Source organism: Cavia porcellus, unplaced genomic scaffold (assembly GCF_034190915.1).
Source record: "Cavia porcellus strain 051 isolate PalLab524CR breed Dunkin Hartley unplaced genomic scaffold, mCavPor4.1 scaffold_12, whole genome shotgun sequence".
Classification (NCBI taxonomy): domain Eukaryota; kingdom Metazoa; phylum Chordata; class Mammalia; order Rodentia; family Caviidae; genus Cavia; species Cavia porcellus.
In genome coordinates, this window is record NW_026947495.1 from 6,644,387 (window position 1) to 6,660,953 (window position 16,567).

The following is a 16,567-nucleotide window of genomic DNA, read 5'->3' on the forward strand; positions in this document are numbered from 1 at the left end:
GTGATCACGTTTATGGAGCAGTCGCTGTGGGCTGAGTCAGTCCTCAGTGGAGCGCTCTGCATCCTTGGCCCTCTCAACAGCCCCACTCTGCTCCAGGCCTTGCTCCGGAAGCAGCTGGTACTGAGAGGAGACATGGCCTGGGAACTGAACCTGCTTCCTCGGTCTTCTCTATTCTCTTACACATTGGCCCAGTGGTTTCTTCTTCCCCAAATCTGTCTCTGTTTCCTGGAAACCAACACCTAGGTCAAAGAATAGAACATTACAATCACAGCAATCTCTGTTTTGCAGAGTGTTTAATCAATTAACATGTATGATTGTATTTCCTTTTTTCTCCCTTAGGGCTGGGGATTGAACCCAGGGCCCTCACACTGAGCTATATCTCCATGCCCCCCCTTTTTTTATTCCAAGAATAGCATCTTGCTAAGTTGCCCAGGCTGGGACCAAATTTGTCATCCTCCTGCCTCAACCTCCCAGAGTACTGGAATTACAAGTGTGCACCTTTATACCTGGCTTTGCTCCCTCCCCCATTATTTTGGTGTTTATCCTTTTCTGCATCTTTTGCATTCAGTTTCTTTTCCTAATTGTTGTTCTGTGTACTGTTGACTTGCCATTCTTCCTCTGCATAATTTCATAATAGTTTATAGATTTTATAACTTTAGTAGTCTACTAAGAGTGGTATTCACTTCAAATAAAATGGAAAAATCTAACAACTATGAATTTCATTTATCCCTTTACAATTTTTTGTATGTTCACCTGTGCACACTGCAAGACTCCAATATGTGATCATTTTTGCTTGAAACAGTTATATTTATTTGAACACATTGTTAACCTTAGCATACTTCAAAGGGAACTTCTACCTTAGAAATCAAATTTATGTTTTATTTAAAGTAGATATATTTAAATTAATTTTGTATAGGTCTGGAAAAAAGGAAGTAAGCCAAGCATGGTCCCACAAACCTGTGATATCTCACACCTCTAATCTAATCACACCTGAGGCAGGAAGATTTGAAAATTCAAATCCAGATAGGGCAATTTAGTGATTTAATAAGACCTTGTCTCAAGATTAAAAAAAAAATTTTTTTTTTAGAGGCTGGGGATGGGCTAGGCATGGTGGCACAAATTTCTAATCCCAGCACTAGGGAGATTGAAGCAGGAGAATTGCTGCAGCTTCAAGACCAGCCTGGACTACATAGTGAGCTCAGGGTCAGCCTGAATGACATAGTGAGACTCTGTCTCAGAACGACAAAAAAAAAAAAAAAAAAGCTGGGAATGTAACTCAGTGCAAAGTCCCTGGGGTCACATTCCTGAAAATTCTCCTGAACTGCAGTTTCTCTGCAGTTTAGGTAAAATGAAGGCAAATAACATAGTTTGGATAAAACAGGAGTAAATAAAAATGTTTGTTGAGTCTCAATCTGAAAGATTTAGATTTCGTTGTCTTGAGACTGAAAATAGTCCAGGCATTTCAGTGCACCTGGTCTGCTCAGTCCTCTTTGTCCCAACTTTAACCCATTGCTCCAGGCTATTCTCTCATCAAGCCCTGCCATGGGAATTTATGGGGTTTGACAAAGAGAAGAACAAATCTTCTTCGCCTGTCCTGAAAGATCTGTATCTGAATGGACAGTGTCAGAGTGGATCAGAAGAGGCTGGAGCAGGAGGAGGGGTGCAGCCTCTGGGAACCATGTGCGTCTCAGCAGTGCACAGGGCATGCGTGCCCTGGAGAGCAGAGTCGGATCCAGAGAAGCCACTTTGGACAGCAGTGCATTCCATCAGTGCCCCTGCTTGAGGCTTCCATTCACGTCTGTTGCTTAGAGTGGCTCAGGGGAGCTCAGCAGAGCTGCAGCACAAGGGACAGAGCAGAGGGGAAGGAAGCCAGGTGGGCAGCAAGTTTGTACCCCGGTGACACTATCTCCCCCAGCTGGGTGGGAGCCAGTGCTGGTCTGAGGCAGAGGCCACCAGGTGGGATCTGACAATATCTCACAAAGAGAGCACAAAGGCTCAAGTGGGGAGACCCCCCCCCCAGAAGGCTGTGTGTCACTTTGTGAAACAGAAGCGTGCTGTGACCTACATCAGGGGTTAAGTGGTGGAGGGCTGAGGCAAAGTTGGATTTTGGATGATAGCGAAAAGGCAAGGCTAATAGATTTGTTCATAAATATGGATGTAAATCATGAGGCAAAAAAGAGGCATCAAGGACAACTTCAAGGTTTTTGTTCTGAGCAAGTAAACAAATGCAGTTGTCACTGGGATCAGGATGTCTGGGAGCTGAGTGCATCAGGCCATGCATCAGGAGTTCTGCATGGGGAGACAGACCCACTCCAAGGTTATTTGCCGGCAGCTCAGCAGAAGATCTGGTGGGCAGGCAGATTGCAAAGCCACCTGGAGTGCAGAGGCAGGAAGACCCTCACTATCACCTACGCTGTCTGAACAGCAGATCTCAAGCAAGTGACAGTGGTATCTACAGGAGGTTAAAATACTGTAATCTGCTAGAGGCAGTGACACACTCCTGTAATCCTCTAGGGGCAATGACACAGTCCTGTAATCTGCTAGGGACAGTGACGCGGTCCTCTAATCTCAGCTACTTGGAAGACTGAAAGAGGAGGATCAAAAATTCAATGGCAATTCGTGCAACTTAAAGAGACAGTGTCTCAGAATGCAGTGAAATAAAGAGGTAAAGATGTAGCTAAGTGGTGGAGCTCTTACTTAGGTGTATGAGAACTTGTGTTTATTTTTCTCAAAAAAAGAGAGACTAAAACATAATTCACCTCGTCTCTCTCCAGTCTGCATTACAGTCATCTCCCAGTTTCAGTGGTTTTCAGTTCTAAGATCCTCATGAATACCAAACTTCACTGATGCTCCAGTTTTACATAAAGTGGCATCGTATTTTCAAATAACCCATGTACAGCATCCGTAAGTCAGCTCTGATTCACTTTCAGTACCTAATGCAGTGTGAATGCTATGTGAAGAGCTGTCATACATATCATTTAAGGTATATGACTGGGAAAAGGAAGTCTGGAGGTGTCCAACAAAGAGACATTTTTTTCCAAACGTTTCTATGTTGGTTGATTAAACCCCTGGAATCAGAGCCTGGGGATACGGAGGATTGGCTGTGTATTTATTTGTATTTTTGTTGAAAAGTTATAAACATATATCAAACAACTTTTTAATAGTAGGCTGCAGAAAAGCTCCATAAATTTTTTTTATTGAAACCAAAGGGAAGTGCAGATCTTCCCAGGATATGTGTCACCTAGAGCGGTGTTGGCCGTGGGGACCAATGAATGCTGAAAGCTCCTCTCTGAGTGTGAACATTTAACATGGTTTGCAAAGTTATTTCACCTGAAAACTTATACTGGCCTACTCGTTCTCCCAAGAGTAAATTCAAAGTCTTCCATGTGTAGTCTTACCTCACAATGAAGAAGTCGCCTTTGTATACATAAGGTTTTCCTATTACTTTTAATTTTAATAGTTCGCACACTTAGCAAGAAACTGTGTCACTTTAGAAACTTACTTTGTTTTAAATACTGGCTCAGCTATATAATCTGTCCTAAACAGTCATCATGGTTTTTTTTGTTTGTTTATTTGTTTGGGTTTAAAATACTTTGGTGATGGAAATGGACTTTTAAATAAAAAGACATGATTTTATTGTAATACTGAATATTGAGATGAAAATAATAATTTTCATAAGCAGTATGTTATCGGGTTTTGTTCTAGATTTCTGATCGCCCAAATGAGTGTACGGCGGAGGTTAAATAAAAAGAGACAAATTGTATGATCGTTAGGGCAGGAGAGTCAAAACCCTTTAATTAAGCTCGAGACTTTGAAGGTAAAGACAAAGGATTCTCTGGATCAGTCCACTGATATTAGGACCAAGGACAAAGGGCAGAGAAACTGAGGAAAGTGCAGGCAATAAGCAGGACCTTGGGAGTCACTTTAAGGACATCTCCAAGTAATGAATCAAGTCAATTTACTAGCATTGTCTTATCATGAAGACAGATAGAAGTGAGACTGTAGGAGTAATGCAGCTGCAGTCTCTATCTTATTCATTGGGGTTGGAGCCAGAGTGTCCCCAGCTGTGGCCCTATCTTGCCCTTTGAGGTGTCTCTGGCCTCACAGGCCACTACAGGCCTCAGCCAGGACCCGTGATTCATAGAGGTTCACTTACTATGAATCAGCTCCCGTCGCCAGGCAAGGGGTCTAGGCCTAGGACAGCCTCACAGATAAACATAGAAAACCTATTAGTTAATTTAAATCCTGCTCAGAGCTGCTTCGTAGTGGTCTCCAACAATATGTAACATAATTTCATTGTGTTACAGGAAATTCCATTTGCCAAACTTGTAATTTGGTGAGATTCTTTGATTTGTAGTCCAAAAATCTGTGATCTGGAATGCTGTTGCAGGCTGGTTTTTCAGAGAAAAATCAGCTGTTTTCTGAAGTGCAAGCAGCCTAAACTTAGAGAGACAGCTGTTCACATCCTTGGCACCCCACACCTTCCTAACATAAATTACTACATGTCAAAACCTGTGCCTCACTGCTGAAGCATTCACTGAACACCAAGCCAGCTTCAGACATAAAGATTCACACTTGAACATCCCATCGTAGTGCCAGGCCACCAAACAGGCAGGTGCACAGGGCAAGGAAGGTTCTAGAAGGAAAGACCAAGGGAAACAAGGGCTGATTATGAAGCCAGGACATCTAGAGACTCTCACAATAAGAGAGGCGTGGGGCAGGTGGGCACTGGCCCAGTGGGAGTAGTTTGGGGCAGTTTAAATCCTGCTTTTACTGGTAGTTGAGAGGCTTCAGAACATGAGCTCAGTGTCATGTGCTTATTAACACCGACATGTGGGGAACCTTGCATCAGATATGGACAGGGTGGGCACATTGTAAATTCTCAGGAAGTTATTTTCCTCCCAGCAGTAGGAAAACCAGATGAGTAAGGGTAAGAGATGCTAAAAGTCTTTCCAAGAAGAAAGGCTGAGGCAAGTGTCCAGATATATGTGGAGAAGGGTCTCTAGCTCGGGCTACTACTGCAATTATCCAATGCCCAAAGCTCTTAAAAGCTTCTACAAACAAACCTTTGAGCAGCCTAAGATAAATGTTGAGCCAAATGTACTGGGAGATCCTGGATGGGATCCTGGGGCTGAAAAGGAAATTAGAGAATGGAGAAGTCTGAACAAAGTATGGACCTCAGCAGATAAGTGTACATCCAGCTGAGTCACTCACAGTCACACAGAATCACGCCATGGAGAGCGCTACACAGGGGAAGCTGTCTGTGGGGTTTGAGGACACTGTGTACTATCTGCCTTGTCCCGTAATCTGAAACTGTTCTAAAATGTAAAACCTATTAATAATACAGTCATACCTTCATACTCAACTGCTGTGACACACTTGAATTTGATAGTCTACGTTTTGATGGGAGAATTTTGTTCCAGAGCTTGCACTCATCATTTGGTACTTGACACATAAGTAGGAGTTGTCAGCTTTGATCACATTGTGAATCTCTGTCCTTGCCAGTCGAAATCATTTGTTCAGTGCTTATCATTTTGGGTCCTCACCATGCTGCCAGAACCAATTAATGATGAGTACGAAGGTGCCTCTGTGATGTTCTTAGAACTGTAGTGCTGCCCAGGATTTAGCCAACCGGAAGGCAGATGCCTCATGCTGTGAGCAGAGGTCCCAGGGCACCAGGGGCAAGTGACACAGGCCTTGAATGGGCTGGCACTGAGGGTGCTGCATGCTGGCCTCAGCACAAGCCCTCTGGCTTCTGTGCAAGGCTACCAGGGCAGAGGACGGGCAGTTGCTGTGCTACCCCCTTCCTCTCGGGTGTCCCTGCCTATGTTGCCTGCTCCTGTGGCGGTGAATGTAGCCTTCCTCTGCCTGCCTGCTGCATTCACAGCAGCAGGAGTCCTGGCTGCGGAAGCCCAGCCCAAACGGCCCTGGGATCCGTAGTCCTTGGGCACTGTGTAAATCACTTTACTTCTCTGGACCTCTGCTCCCTCTTCTGTGGAGTGGATGCTTCTATTCCTCTTGCTTGATCATGTCACAAGAAGCCCTGGCAGTGACAGAGCTAAAAAATGAGCCAGCTATGCAGCTGAGCACTGCTGCAGAGACTGCTGCCCTTCCCAGGTGAGCACACACTGCACCAGCTGCCTGGCACCTCTCCCTCTGCCTGCTGCTTGTGCCCCTGCAGCCATTCTCTGGCCCTTCCGTGGCCTTGAGAACCCAGTTGCTTGCCTTTGGAATAATCTCCAGCCCCCTCCAGAGCAAGTCCAGGAACCTCCCCAGCTACTCAGGGTCCCTGTGCCTGTGGCTTTGTGGCCCCACCACATTTGTGTCCCCCCACACACCCTTTCCTGCTGGACTCTGATCTTCATGCCACCACCACAGGACCCAGCATGGTGTCTGGTTGCACAGACAGTGGGCGCCAGATAAATGGTTCCAAGTGAATTAGAAAGATGGGAATGGGCACATGGAAGTAGTTGGGAGCCCCTGGCCCATTGTGCTGAGGCTTCTGCACCCTCTGGCTGCCCCATGTGCCGGGTCCCCATTTCTATCCCGAGGGCCAGGCACTACAGAGAGATGTCTCCAAGGGTTCCAAGTCCACTGCAGAGGCTGGGGAGCCCATGCTACTGCTGCAGGCCAGCTTCAGAGCTGGCATGTCACTGTCAAGAGACAACACTGGAGCATGCCCCAGGGCCTTGTGGGGTGGTGCAGACATGGCCTGCCAGGCCCCACCCCATCTTCCCAAGCAGCAGGTCCTGGGCAGCATCTCTAACCCATTCCCAAGTGCTGCTGGACCGTAGGCACACTGAGAACCACTGGCTTCCCACTGGAGATCATCCCAGGAAAGAAGGCACGCTCCAGTCCTGAGCAGACCTGCCTGCCTTCCCTTATCAGGGGAAGCAGATACTGTTCATCAACCAAAAAGGCATCTTCTTGGCACTGTTGTCTAGAATTCACAACTCTTTCCCGTGTTGATGTTCAAACATTGTCAGAATTTCAAAAAGGACCAAAGACAGCTGACTTGTTTTCCTATATTGTATATAGGAATTAAAACAGGTTTAATGCAGTTTCTTTCAAAATTTCAACAAGATTTTTTTCTGTGTAGACAAGATTATTCTAAAATATACATAAGAAAAGGCAAAGAACCCAGAATGACTAATATAATTCTGAAAAAGAAATCAGATAGGAAACATTTTTGAAGTATTATGGGATGCCTGTAGGAAATGAGGTAGAGGAGGAGGAATGGAAGATAAGCACAGAGACCCACAGAACAGACCAGAGAATCCAGGAACAGCACCAGCAGGCACCGAACAGCAAGCTGGTCGCTTTCACAGCCTGGTGGGGATGCAGTCACATATCACTGGTGGAGCCACTTAGGGTGTAGAAATCGATGGAATTTGGTTATTGCATTGTGAAATTTTTTAATTCTGTTAAAATATAACACAACTTTGCCATTTTAACCATTTTAGTTGTGCCATTCAGTATCACAAATTATTTTCACAATATTGTACAACCAATCACCACTACATATTTTCAAAACTTTCCCATCCCCTAACGGAAACTTGATAACCATTAAGCAGTAACTCCCCATGTTCCCACCCCACAGTTCCTGTTGTCTCTGACTTGTTTTTGTTGCTCAGAATTTGTCTACTCTAGGTAGCTCATTGCAGTGGTTTAGATCTAAGATGTCCCCACAGGTCTGTGTGTGTGGAAGGTGACTGGATCATGGCACACCATATTCACCAGTGGATTCACCCCCAGGGGATGAGGGGCTGAATGTGCTATGACAAGGGTGGGCCTGATTATAGGAGGTAGAATTGGCTACCAGAAGGGTATTTATTGGCTTACTTTCCGGTCGCTGAGACAAAATACCCAACGCTAGTAAGCTGGAAGGAGAGGTTTATACAGCTCACAGTTTGCAGAGACTTCAGTCCATAACTGGCTCCAGGGCAGGGTGCATGGCACAGGGGCATCGCAGAGGAGTAACAGTAGGTGGGTGACAGCAAAACCAAGTAACCAGTGAGCTACAAGCTACTTAGGTTGGGCAGCCCTCATACCCTTAATCCTAGTGCCCTTGATTGTAGTGTTGCTGCAGGATCCTATTCCAGCGTCATGTACTCTAGACCCAGCCCCCTCTGAAGAGTCCCTGCCTAGGACTCATGAGGCTCTGGGGAATAGCTCGACCGAAGCCACAAACAGGTTTGCACTGTCCCTGGCTCTTCTCTCACGTTCTGCTTTCTGGGTGCTGTGGTTGGACCGTTGCCCTCCAGTATGCCCTCCACTCTGCCAGCTGACCATGGACTGAAACTGGAGTCAGAATAAACTTCTCCTCCTCCTCTTTAAAAAAAATTTTGAGACAAGGTTTCATTATGCAGTTTAAGCTGGTCTTTGAATTCACTGAATAGCCCAGGCTGGCCTCAAACTCAAAGCAGTCTTCCTGCCTCAGTCTCCTGAGTTCTGGGATTATAGGCATGCACTACCATGCTCAGCTAAACCTTTCCTCCTTTAAGAGGTATTGAGTATTTTGTCTCAATAACAAGAAAATGACTATAGCAACCATATGTACAATCAAGATATGTGTCCTCTTATATCAACTTTACTTAGCATAATATTTTCAAGGTTCATCCCTGCTTCACTGTGTATCAGAACTTTGTTTCTTTTTATAGCTGTATAATATTTCATTATGTGAACATGCCACAATTTCTATATCCAGTCAACTTTAATGTGTACTGGAATTATTTTCTCCTTTTGGCTGTTATGTTGTTGTGGACATGGATGTATAACTGCCTCCTTGTGTCCTTGATTTCAACTTCTTGAGGTATTTACCCACACGTGTATATACTGGGTCACATGATAATTTTACATATTGCTTTTCAAGAAATGGCCCGAGTTTTCCACAGTGGCTGTGCCATTATACATTCCCATCAGCAGTGCACCAGTTTCCTTACATCCTCTTCAACAATTCTTTCCCCTCTTCTGTTGCTGTTATTGTTGTTGTCTAATGACCACCCTGAGGATGGGAAGTAGTGTGGCAGTGTTGCTTGATTTGCCTTGTTTCCATGATTAGTGATGCTGAGATTCCTTTTATGTGCTTCTGATCATTCATACATTTATTAATTACTGTGTGAACCATACACCTTTGTGAGGTACACAGTAATAACAGTGTATGCATAGATGTGCTGAACCACATGGTGAGACCCTGTCTCAAAAAAAATCAAATCAAAATGAAATAAAATAAGGAACTTCCATCCATCAAAAGTCACGATGAAAAGGACACGATAAGCCACAAACTGGAAGATGGTTGTTACACTTATGAGTGACAGAGAAGAAATGTGTTTGTATACACATATGTACATTTTTATATCACTAATGCCAAAAGTCTCATTAAAATGGGTGAATTCACAGACATTTCATATCTAAGGGAATGTAAATGATCCATAGGTATAGAGAAGATGCTCAGCCCAGAAACACATTTCCCATGGTGGCTGCTGTGCCCTCCGGGGCAGCGGCTGGGCCAGCAGAGAGCACCTCAATGTGCCACTCCCTGTAGCCTGATGAGGCAGATGACTGCAAGCACCAGGTTTGGACAGGGCCAAAGAACTGGTGATGCCACACATAGGATCTGAACTCACAGTCAGATTGTGCTGTCTTGAAGTGAGCAAAAACCTGAGCTGTTACAGTGGTTTATAGCCGTCCAAGAGCCACATTATACATGCAATATATAGGATGCTGCTATCAACATTTCAGGAGGCCGGTATGATTAGGGAAATAGTGTGCAAAAGACTATGGGGGAAGGTTAAAGAGAAGGTAGAGAAATCCTATCCTACAGGAACTCCTGTGTAACCAGTAAGTGGTATGTAGGCGCGTCCACAGCTGCTCCGTTCATACCAGAACTGGCGGGCAGAAACCTGCATTCTCCTACAGTACAGCAGGTCTGCTTCGTGTGAAATACTCATCAAACACAGGGGCGTGCCTCAGTAAGCATGACTCCATCACAGCTACGTAAGCAGTGCAGAGAAAAGAGCAAAGAGGAGCTGCTACCGATGGCTGTACTGAGGTCAAAACCAGGCAAACTCCGCAGAAGACAAACGTGGAAATGATTTATAAGAAGTTCCACCTACTGAATATCTGTAAAGGACAGGAGCAGGATTTGAGTGGCATACAGAGGAAACAGAAATCTAAGATTACAGTGTTTTCTTAAGCATATGAGCAAAACTTTTCCTTTTCTGTTTTAAACTATATTTGCATATAGATGCCGTACGCCTTCTTTGACTATGCATTTAAACATGTAGCTGTCCGGTATCTAGAAGGGAGGAGTTCCAGAGATCGCCTGTGGATGCTAAGCACAGCAGTGCTCAAGTGTCTCCTGTGAGATGGTGTAGAGTTTGAGTAGAGCCCATGCACACTCTGGTATACTGTTTGTTTGATCATTTTGTTTGGTGAAAGGTAAAAAGTTATAGCTCCCAGTCTTCATATATCCTTTAAATCACCTGCATATTACTACCTACACCTGGTACAATGAAATTTTATCCAAATCGTAGTTATCAATATTGTTTAGAGGATAGTGACAAGATAAAGGCCTCCACATGATCTCACTATGCAGTTCAGGCTGCTCTTAAACTCACTTTGTAGCCCAGGCTGTCCTCAAAGTCACACAGTGATCCTCCTGCCTCAGCTTCCCAAGTGCTGGGGTTATAGGCATGCACCACCACACTCAATCACAATATTTTTTTTTTGTCTTTTTTATTTTTATCGGTACCGGGGATCGAACTGCTTGCAAGGCAGGTGCTTATGCCGCTGAGCTAAATTCCCAGCCCCAATCACAATATTTTTTTAATGTTTTCATTCTGAGATTGAACGAATCCTCAAATGCAGAGCCTACAGATACCAAGTGGTGATGGTGTATTTCATAACAAAATCTTAACATTTTTCTTAATAGGCTTCTATGTCTGACAGTCAGCTAACTGGTTTCTGACTGAGTGCAGCTGGTATGGCCTCAGCCAAGCATGGTAGCAAATTCCGTGTCTCCTTGGCTGCCAGGCTGCCAGGCAAGTGCTAAGACTGGCTGTGATGGTGGAGGAGCCAATTGAGTGTTTCCAGCCAGGCCCCATTTTTGCAACAAGGATGGTCTCAAAACCAACTCCCAACCTTTTCCCTCTTTCACAACAGAGAGATGTCCTATAACTCACCAGCTCCTTTCCCACATTTGCCCTTCATCCTTCCAAGCAGTCTCCTCTTTGCAAGCTGCTCTCTCTTTTTCCAGCAATGCCCGATGCAACCCTGGACACAGCTCTCCGAGTGGAAGAGATGGGAAGCAAGGAGGACCTGTATGAGGACCTGCACGGCTCTGGCCACCACTACAGCCACCCTGGAGGGGGTGGAGAGCAGCTGGCCATCAATGAGGTAGGGTGGAGGTCAGGTGGGAGACTTAGGGTAGGGCCCGGGCTGGCAGATGCGGCCTACATAGACAGCTGTGCTCTGGGCACGAGCCTCAGTGCCGCTGTTAGCAGTGTTTCTGCCAAGGGCTTGTCCTTTGGGCATGGTGTGCTAGCAGAATCCGTCCAGACTTGGCGGAACTCCCTGTGCCCTCCTGAGCCACAGAGGGGCAGGGGCAGCACCTGCTATGAGTTCGGCAGGAAAAGGCTGGCCATCACTCCAGCTGCAAACTCAGGCAGCAGACTAGGGGTGAAGTTGGGAGAGGCTGATGTCTCTGCTGTGGCCTCCAGGAGCCCAGAGTACTGCTATTTGCTCTGACAATTGTGTGAGCTTCAGATTAAGAGTTTTGTTGCTCTTGTGTAAGCCAGGGAGATCAGTGTGGGGTCTCCTCTGGGCACACTGATTTCCATCCCAATTTGCATTCTCTAAAGAAAGCATTTTGAAATATTTTAAAATATTTTCACTGACACAGACTTATATATTTATGGGGCCCAGCATGACATTTCAGTACATGTGTATGTGTGATGATAAGATCCAAGTAGCTGGCATGCTTACCACCTCAGACGTATATTATTGCTTCATGCTGGGAACATCTAAAGTCCTTTCTACTAACTGTTTGGAACTGTTGTCATTTGTTGTCAACTGCAACAGTGCTAAAGACCATTAGAAATTATTTCTCCAACTGCAGGAAGTAGGGCCAGCCTGAGCTACATAGTGAGACCCTGTTTCAAAAAAAAAATATTCTTCATACTTAGCCATCCCCCTGTGCCTAGTCACCATCCTTTTTTTAGGACACAGAAATTTCAAGGCTTCAATTCCCCTCTTTGTCACTTTTACTTCTGTTTTCTTTTTTATTCCATTTCAAAGGAGTGATGGAACATAACTGTACTTAACCAAATGCTCAGCACAGGCACACACCCATAGCCCATAGCACACCAGTTCCCCTGGCCAGGAGGCTTCTGCCTTTCTGCTCCATCAGAACCAGGATGGCAAAGTAATCCAATTTTTTCTTGAAGAGAATCAGTTTACAGTGTCACTGCTCTGTGAATGAGTGTGCTCATGGACTTTCTGGAAGCAGCACAGAGGTGGAACCCTCATTATCCACATAGCTCAAGCAGGAGCTAGAGGGAGGCAGATAAACTCACTTATAGTCCTGGCTACCTGATACACCAGGGGCTGCAGATTTAGTTCAGTGGTGTAAGTGCCTGTGTGGCAAGTGCAAGGTCATGAGTTTGATTCCTGGTACCAAAAAATAAATAAATAAATTTTTTAAAAGATACACAAAATTAAAGGGGGAAAGATTTATTTAGCTCAGAGTTTGTAGAGGTTTCAGTCCATAATCAGCTGGCTCTGAGGCAGGGTGGCACACAACAGAGGGCAACTGTTATGGCAGAAAACAGCAAAAGCAGCAAAGAAGGAGGGAGACAAGCCTCTTTTTGCCCCTCTTATCTTATACAGACTGCTGGGATTACAGTGGTGCCAATCCAATCATTGAAGTGATCCAGAAACCACCCACCCTTAACTCCATCACCCTTAGTCCCATAAATTGAATTAAACCATGAATCAATCACAAACTTTAGATTCAGCTGCCTTTGGGAAAAAACCCATCTAAAATTGTGTGAGGCTTTGGTGGGGGCATCCATTCACAAACCGTAACTGTCACCGCACTGGCACCTCTGCACCAAGCACAACATGCTGTGTTTGGTGCAGTGGTGTACACCTGTAAGCCCTGTCTGAGAGACTCAGAAAGAAGGATCGTAAGCTTGAGCCCAGCACTGCCAACTTAGTGACTCAACAAGACCTCTTCTTAGAGGAAAAGAGAAAGAGCTGGGGATGTGGCTTAGTACAAAGGCTCTGGGTTCAATCCCTAGACTATAAATAATAATCATAACAACAACAATAACAATAGTGATAACACTTCATATGAGATCCATGAAGCACAGAGAATAAACATGCAAGTTAAACTTTCTAACAAAATATTGCTTGCCTGTGTGTGTGTGTGGTGCCAGGAACTGAGCCCAGCACCTCAAGCACATGAGCATACGCTCTCCACCCTCTCCACTGAGCTGTGCTCCCAGCCCCCAGCTTTCCTCTCTAGTTATGTTTCCGGAGCAGTCGAGAAGGGAAGGGACTCTGAAAGCACCGTGCACTGTGAGCGGAATTCACAGGCACTGGCTGTGTTTTGCCTTGAGGTATGGGGGGGGGGGGTGCCGCCACTGGAGCTGTCACACGCTGAGGTGTGCTGAGTGGAGAGGCCCCTGTGCACAGCAGGTCCTCAGTACACTTCCAGTGATAGGGAGGATGGCAGCTTAGGAGAATGAGAGCCGTACAGAAGCTCTCCTTTCACTGCTGTGTCCCCTAACTGGTGACAGCATTTCAGGCTGTCCCATATTGCTGCTGGTGAAAGGGTGCCTTTGGGGCCCTAGGGTTCTTACTAAGTTGTTAATTCTAAGAGGCTTTGGCCAGGGAAGGCCAAGAGCCAGCTCTAAATGAACAGGACAACTCCATGGAGGCCCTCCCCAGAGGAAAATGCAAGTAATGACCACAGGCGTTAGGTAAGCTTCCGCTTAGCTTCCTAGCAAAGGCTTCCTGTTTGGTCTTCTTGGTGCTGAGCTTCCTGGGTTTGCTTCTCGTTAGAGCACTTTGGTGGTTTGCAGGCTACTTGGGTTCCCTGAATTTTACCACACCCCAGATGTGGCACCGCCCCAAGGAGGTATCACCTCCGGGTGAGGGACCCTTCTGCCATTCAGGAAGCTGTGCAGGATGCTGACTCGGAGTTGTCCACCAGGCTGTGCACCAGTCACACGGCCTTACTATCCTGATAAGAAAGGCGGGAGTGGGGTTCTGATACAGGCAGGTATCGGGCTGTGAGCATGGGCCCCTGCTGCAGGGAGAGCTGCTCTTGCTGACCTGGCTCTTACTGGGATTCAGGGGAGGTGGTGTCTGTCCCAATCTGGACAAAATGCATCTTCCATGCCAGAACCTAAGAAGGCACAGGAGTGACTGTCCAGTGATCAGCAGTTCCCTGACCTTCTCAGGGCAGCTGCTCCCCTCCTTGTGGCAACTCACTGCTGCCTCTGAGCTCCAAAGAAACAACGATCAACACTGAACAAACACAAAAGTTCCTGGAGCAACCAGGCTGAGAAGAGCTGCTTGCTTTCTCTATACACATTGCTCTGCATTTTCTAGGAAGACGTGTGTGTCTCATTCCAATTGTGACACATGGGAAATTCAAACAGTCTGACTTGGGGAGATGTTTGAACTCTCAGTACCAAAATAGTGAGTCTTTGTGTGTCTGCACACACGCACATGGGTGTGTACATAGACACATAAAGGCTGTGGTTGTTATGCATGGTTGTATGTGTTGTATAGATGTAACTGTGTTGTGTACCACCAGGTACACCAAGTACTTGTGTACCACCAGGACCCAGGCAGTGTCTGAGACCAGAGAAGCAGATATATAAGATGCTCCTGCTGCATGAGCAGCCCCAGATGGGACAGTGCCCTCCTCTGAACCCCAGGAGCAGCTCTGGGTGGGACAGCACCCTTCTCTGTGCACCCTACGGAGTGTGCAAGAGAGGCTCAGGTCCTTACCTGCTCTGTCCCCATGCAGACTTGTGTCTGGCCCTCCATACTATCCAGACTCTGCCAGGTAAATTAGCAAATGCACAGGTTGATCATCCTCCATGCCTACAAATACCCCTCTCTTTGTCCAGCATCCTCCCTTTGAGTCTGCCCCAGATGCTCTCAGCTCTGGCATGGGCCTGTTTGTTCTCCCTCCCACATGACTTTACTGGATCCAAGGCTTTCCCTGAGAAGAGGCTGAAGGAGGAGGTGGCTGCAGTCTGTGAAGGCCTTCTCCTCAGTGGTCCTGACCCTGCTGACTTGAGTGCTGCTGGTACATGTGATGGTGAAGGGAGAAGTGGACACAGATTCCAGGGGAGAAAGTGGGTCTCCTGTCACCCTCTCTCCACGTATAGACAGCAGCCTGTTCCCTACTGGCCAGGTTCCTCTGGCTCCATCTGCTCCTCACTGGCTCTCAGGACCTTATGGTGTTGGGGTCCCATCTGGGTACCTCCCCAACAGTGAGCAGGGGGCCAGAACAGCTTCTGGATCATCCTGCTGAGAGTAGATGGAGCCCAACTAGAAGGCAGACAGACAGCAGGGAAGCAGTATTAGTCCAGCTGACCTGACAGTGAATTACTGAAGGATAGATGTGCCTCCTTGGGCTGTCCTTGCCCTCCTGGCACCTCATGGAACCCAGGGCCATCCCTCCCTGGGCCAGGATGATTTTCTATCCCCAATCTCCTGTGGCATCCTGATGCCTGACTGGCCTCTCACACCCCCAGCCCCAGGGATGAGTCCAGTGCCCATCACTGTCCTGTGTCCCTTGTGCTCACCCTCGAAGGCTGGAGAGCACCTGGTTCAGGTCTCTCAAGGTGGGCAGAGGCACTGCTGCCATGAGCTCCAGGTGGGAAGGCCATCTGCTGGCCAGCACCTCTGAAGTAGATTTCCCCTCTTCCCTCCACTGTCCCCAGAGTCTTGGCCCTCACCTGCTCAAAATCCCCTTGCACTTCCGCATAGGCCCTCCCACCTTGGGAACCCTAATAAGTTCCACAGCAGCCCAGGGCCTGCCTCTTCCCTAGTTGGAGCCTAGAGTTTGAACCTCCCAGTCTTTGCTGCATTTTGGTTTTTGTTTTGAAACACGAGACATTCTTGCTAACCACTGGGCTTTCTAGGATATAAAAGCTGCCCTCCCCAATAAGGCCAATGGTCTTTCTGTCCATTCAGTGCTCTTTAGGTCACCCACTCTGCACAGAGCTGGACCTGGGCCTCCCGGGCCCCAGCACAATAGTGAGCCTGCAGCACTGTCATACTGTCCAGCAGGAGCTCATCCCAAATGTGTCCAAGGCTGCAGACACAAGGCCTTCATTCTTCCCTCCCAGTTGGCTGGTGGCTTTGGTGCCTCCAGTGTCCAATGAAACATGGGCCCAACTCAGGGACTCTGGCGGGGGTGAGGGATTGTGTGTTGCCAGGGAGCCTCATATGCCTGCTGACGCCCTGCAAGTTTCTTGAGTCCTGGGGATTTTTGCAGAACTAGGCTGGAGCCATACACCCGACAGATGGGCTGTGCTGA

General features: G+C 46.8%; 1 protein-coding gene across 4 annotated transcripts in view; it reads left to right on the forward strand.

Annotated features, from left to right (window-relative positions):
* Arhgef4 (Rho guanine nucleotide exchange factor 4) overlaps positions 1-16,567 on the forward strand; it is a 71,105-nt gene that overhangs the window by 35,673 nt on the left and 18,865 nt on the right. For all 4 annotated transcript variants that reach the window (XM_063258775.1, XM_063258776.1, XM_063258773.1 and 1 more), the window contains exon 2: positions 11,258-11,397. In XM_063258775.1, coding sequence (XP_063114845.1) covers positions 11,258-11,397 — 140 coding nt within the window. The remainder of the gene's footprint in view (positions 1-11,257; positions 11,398-16,567) is intronic.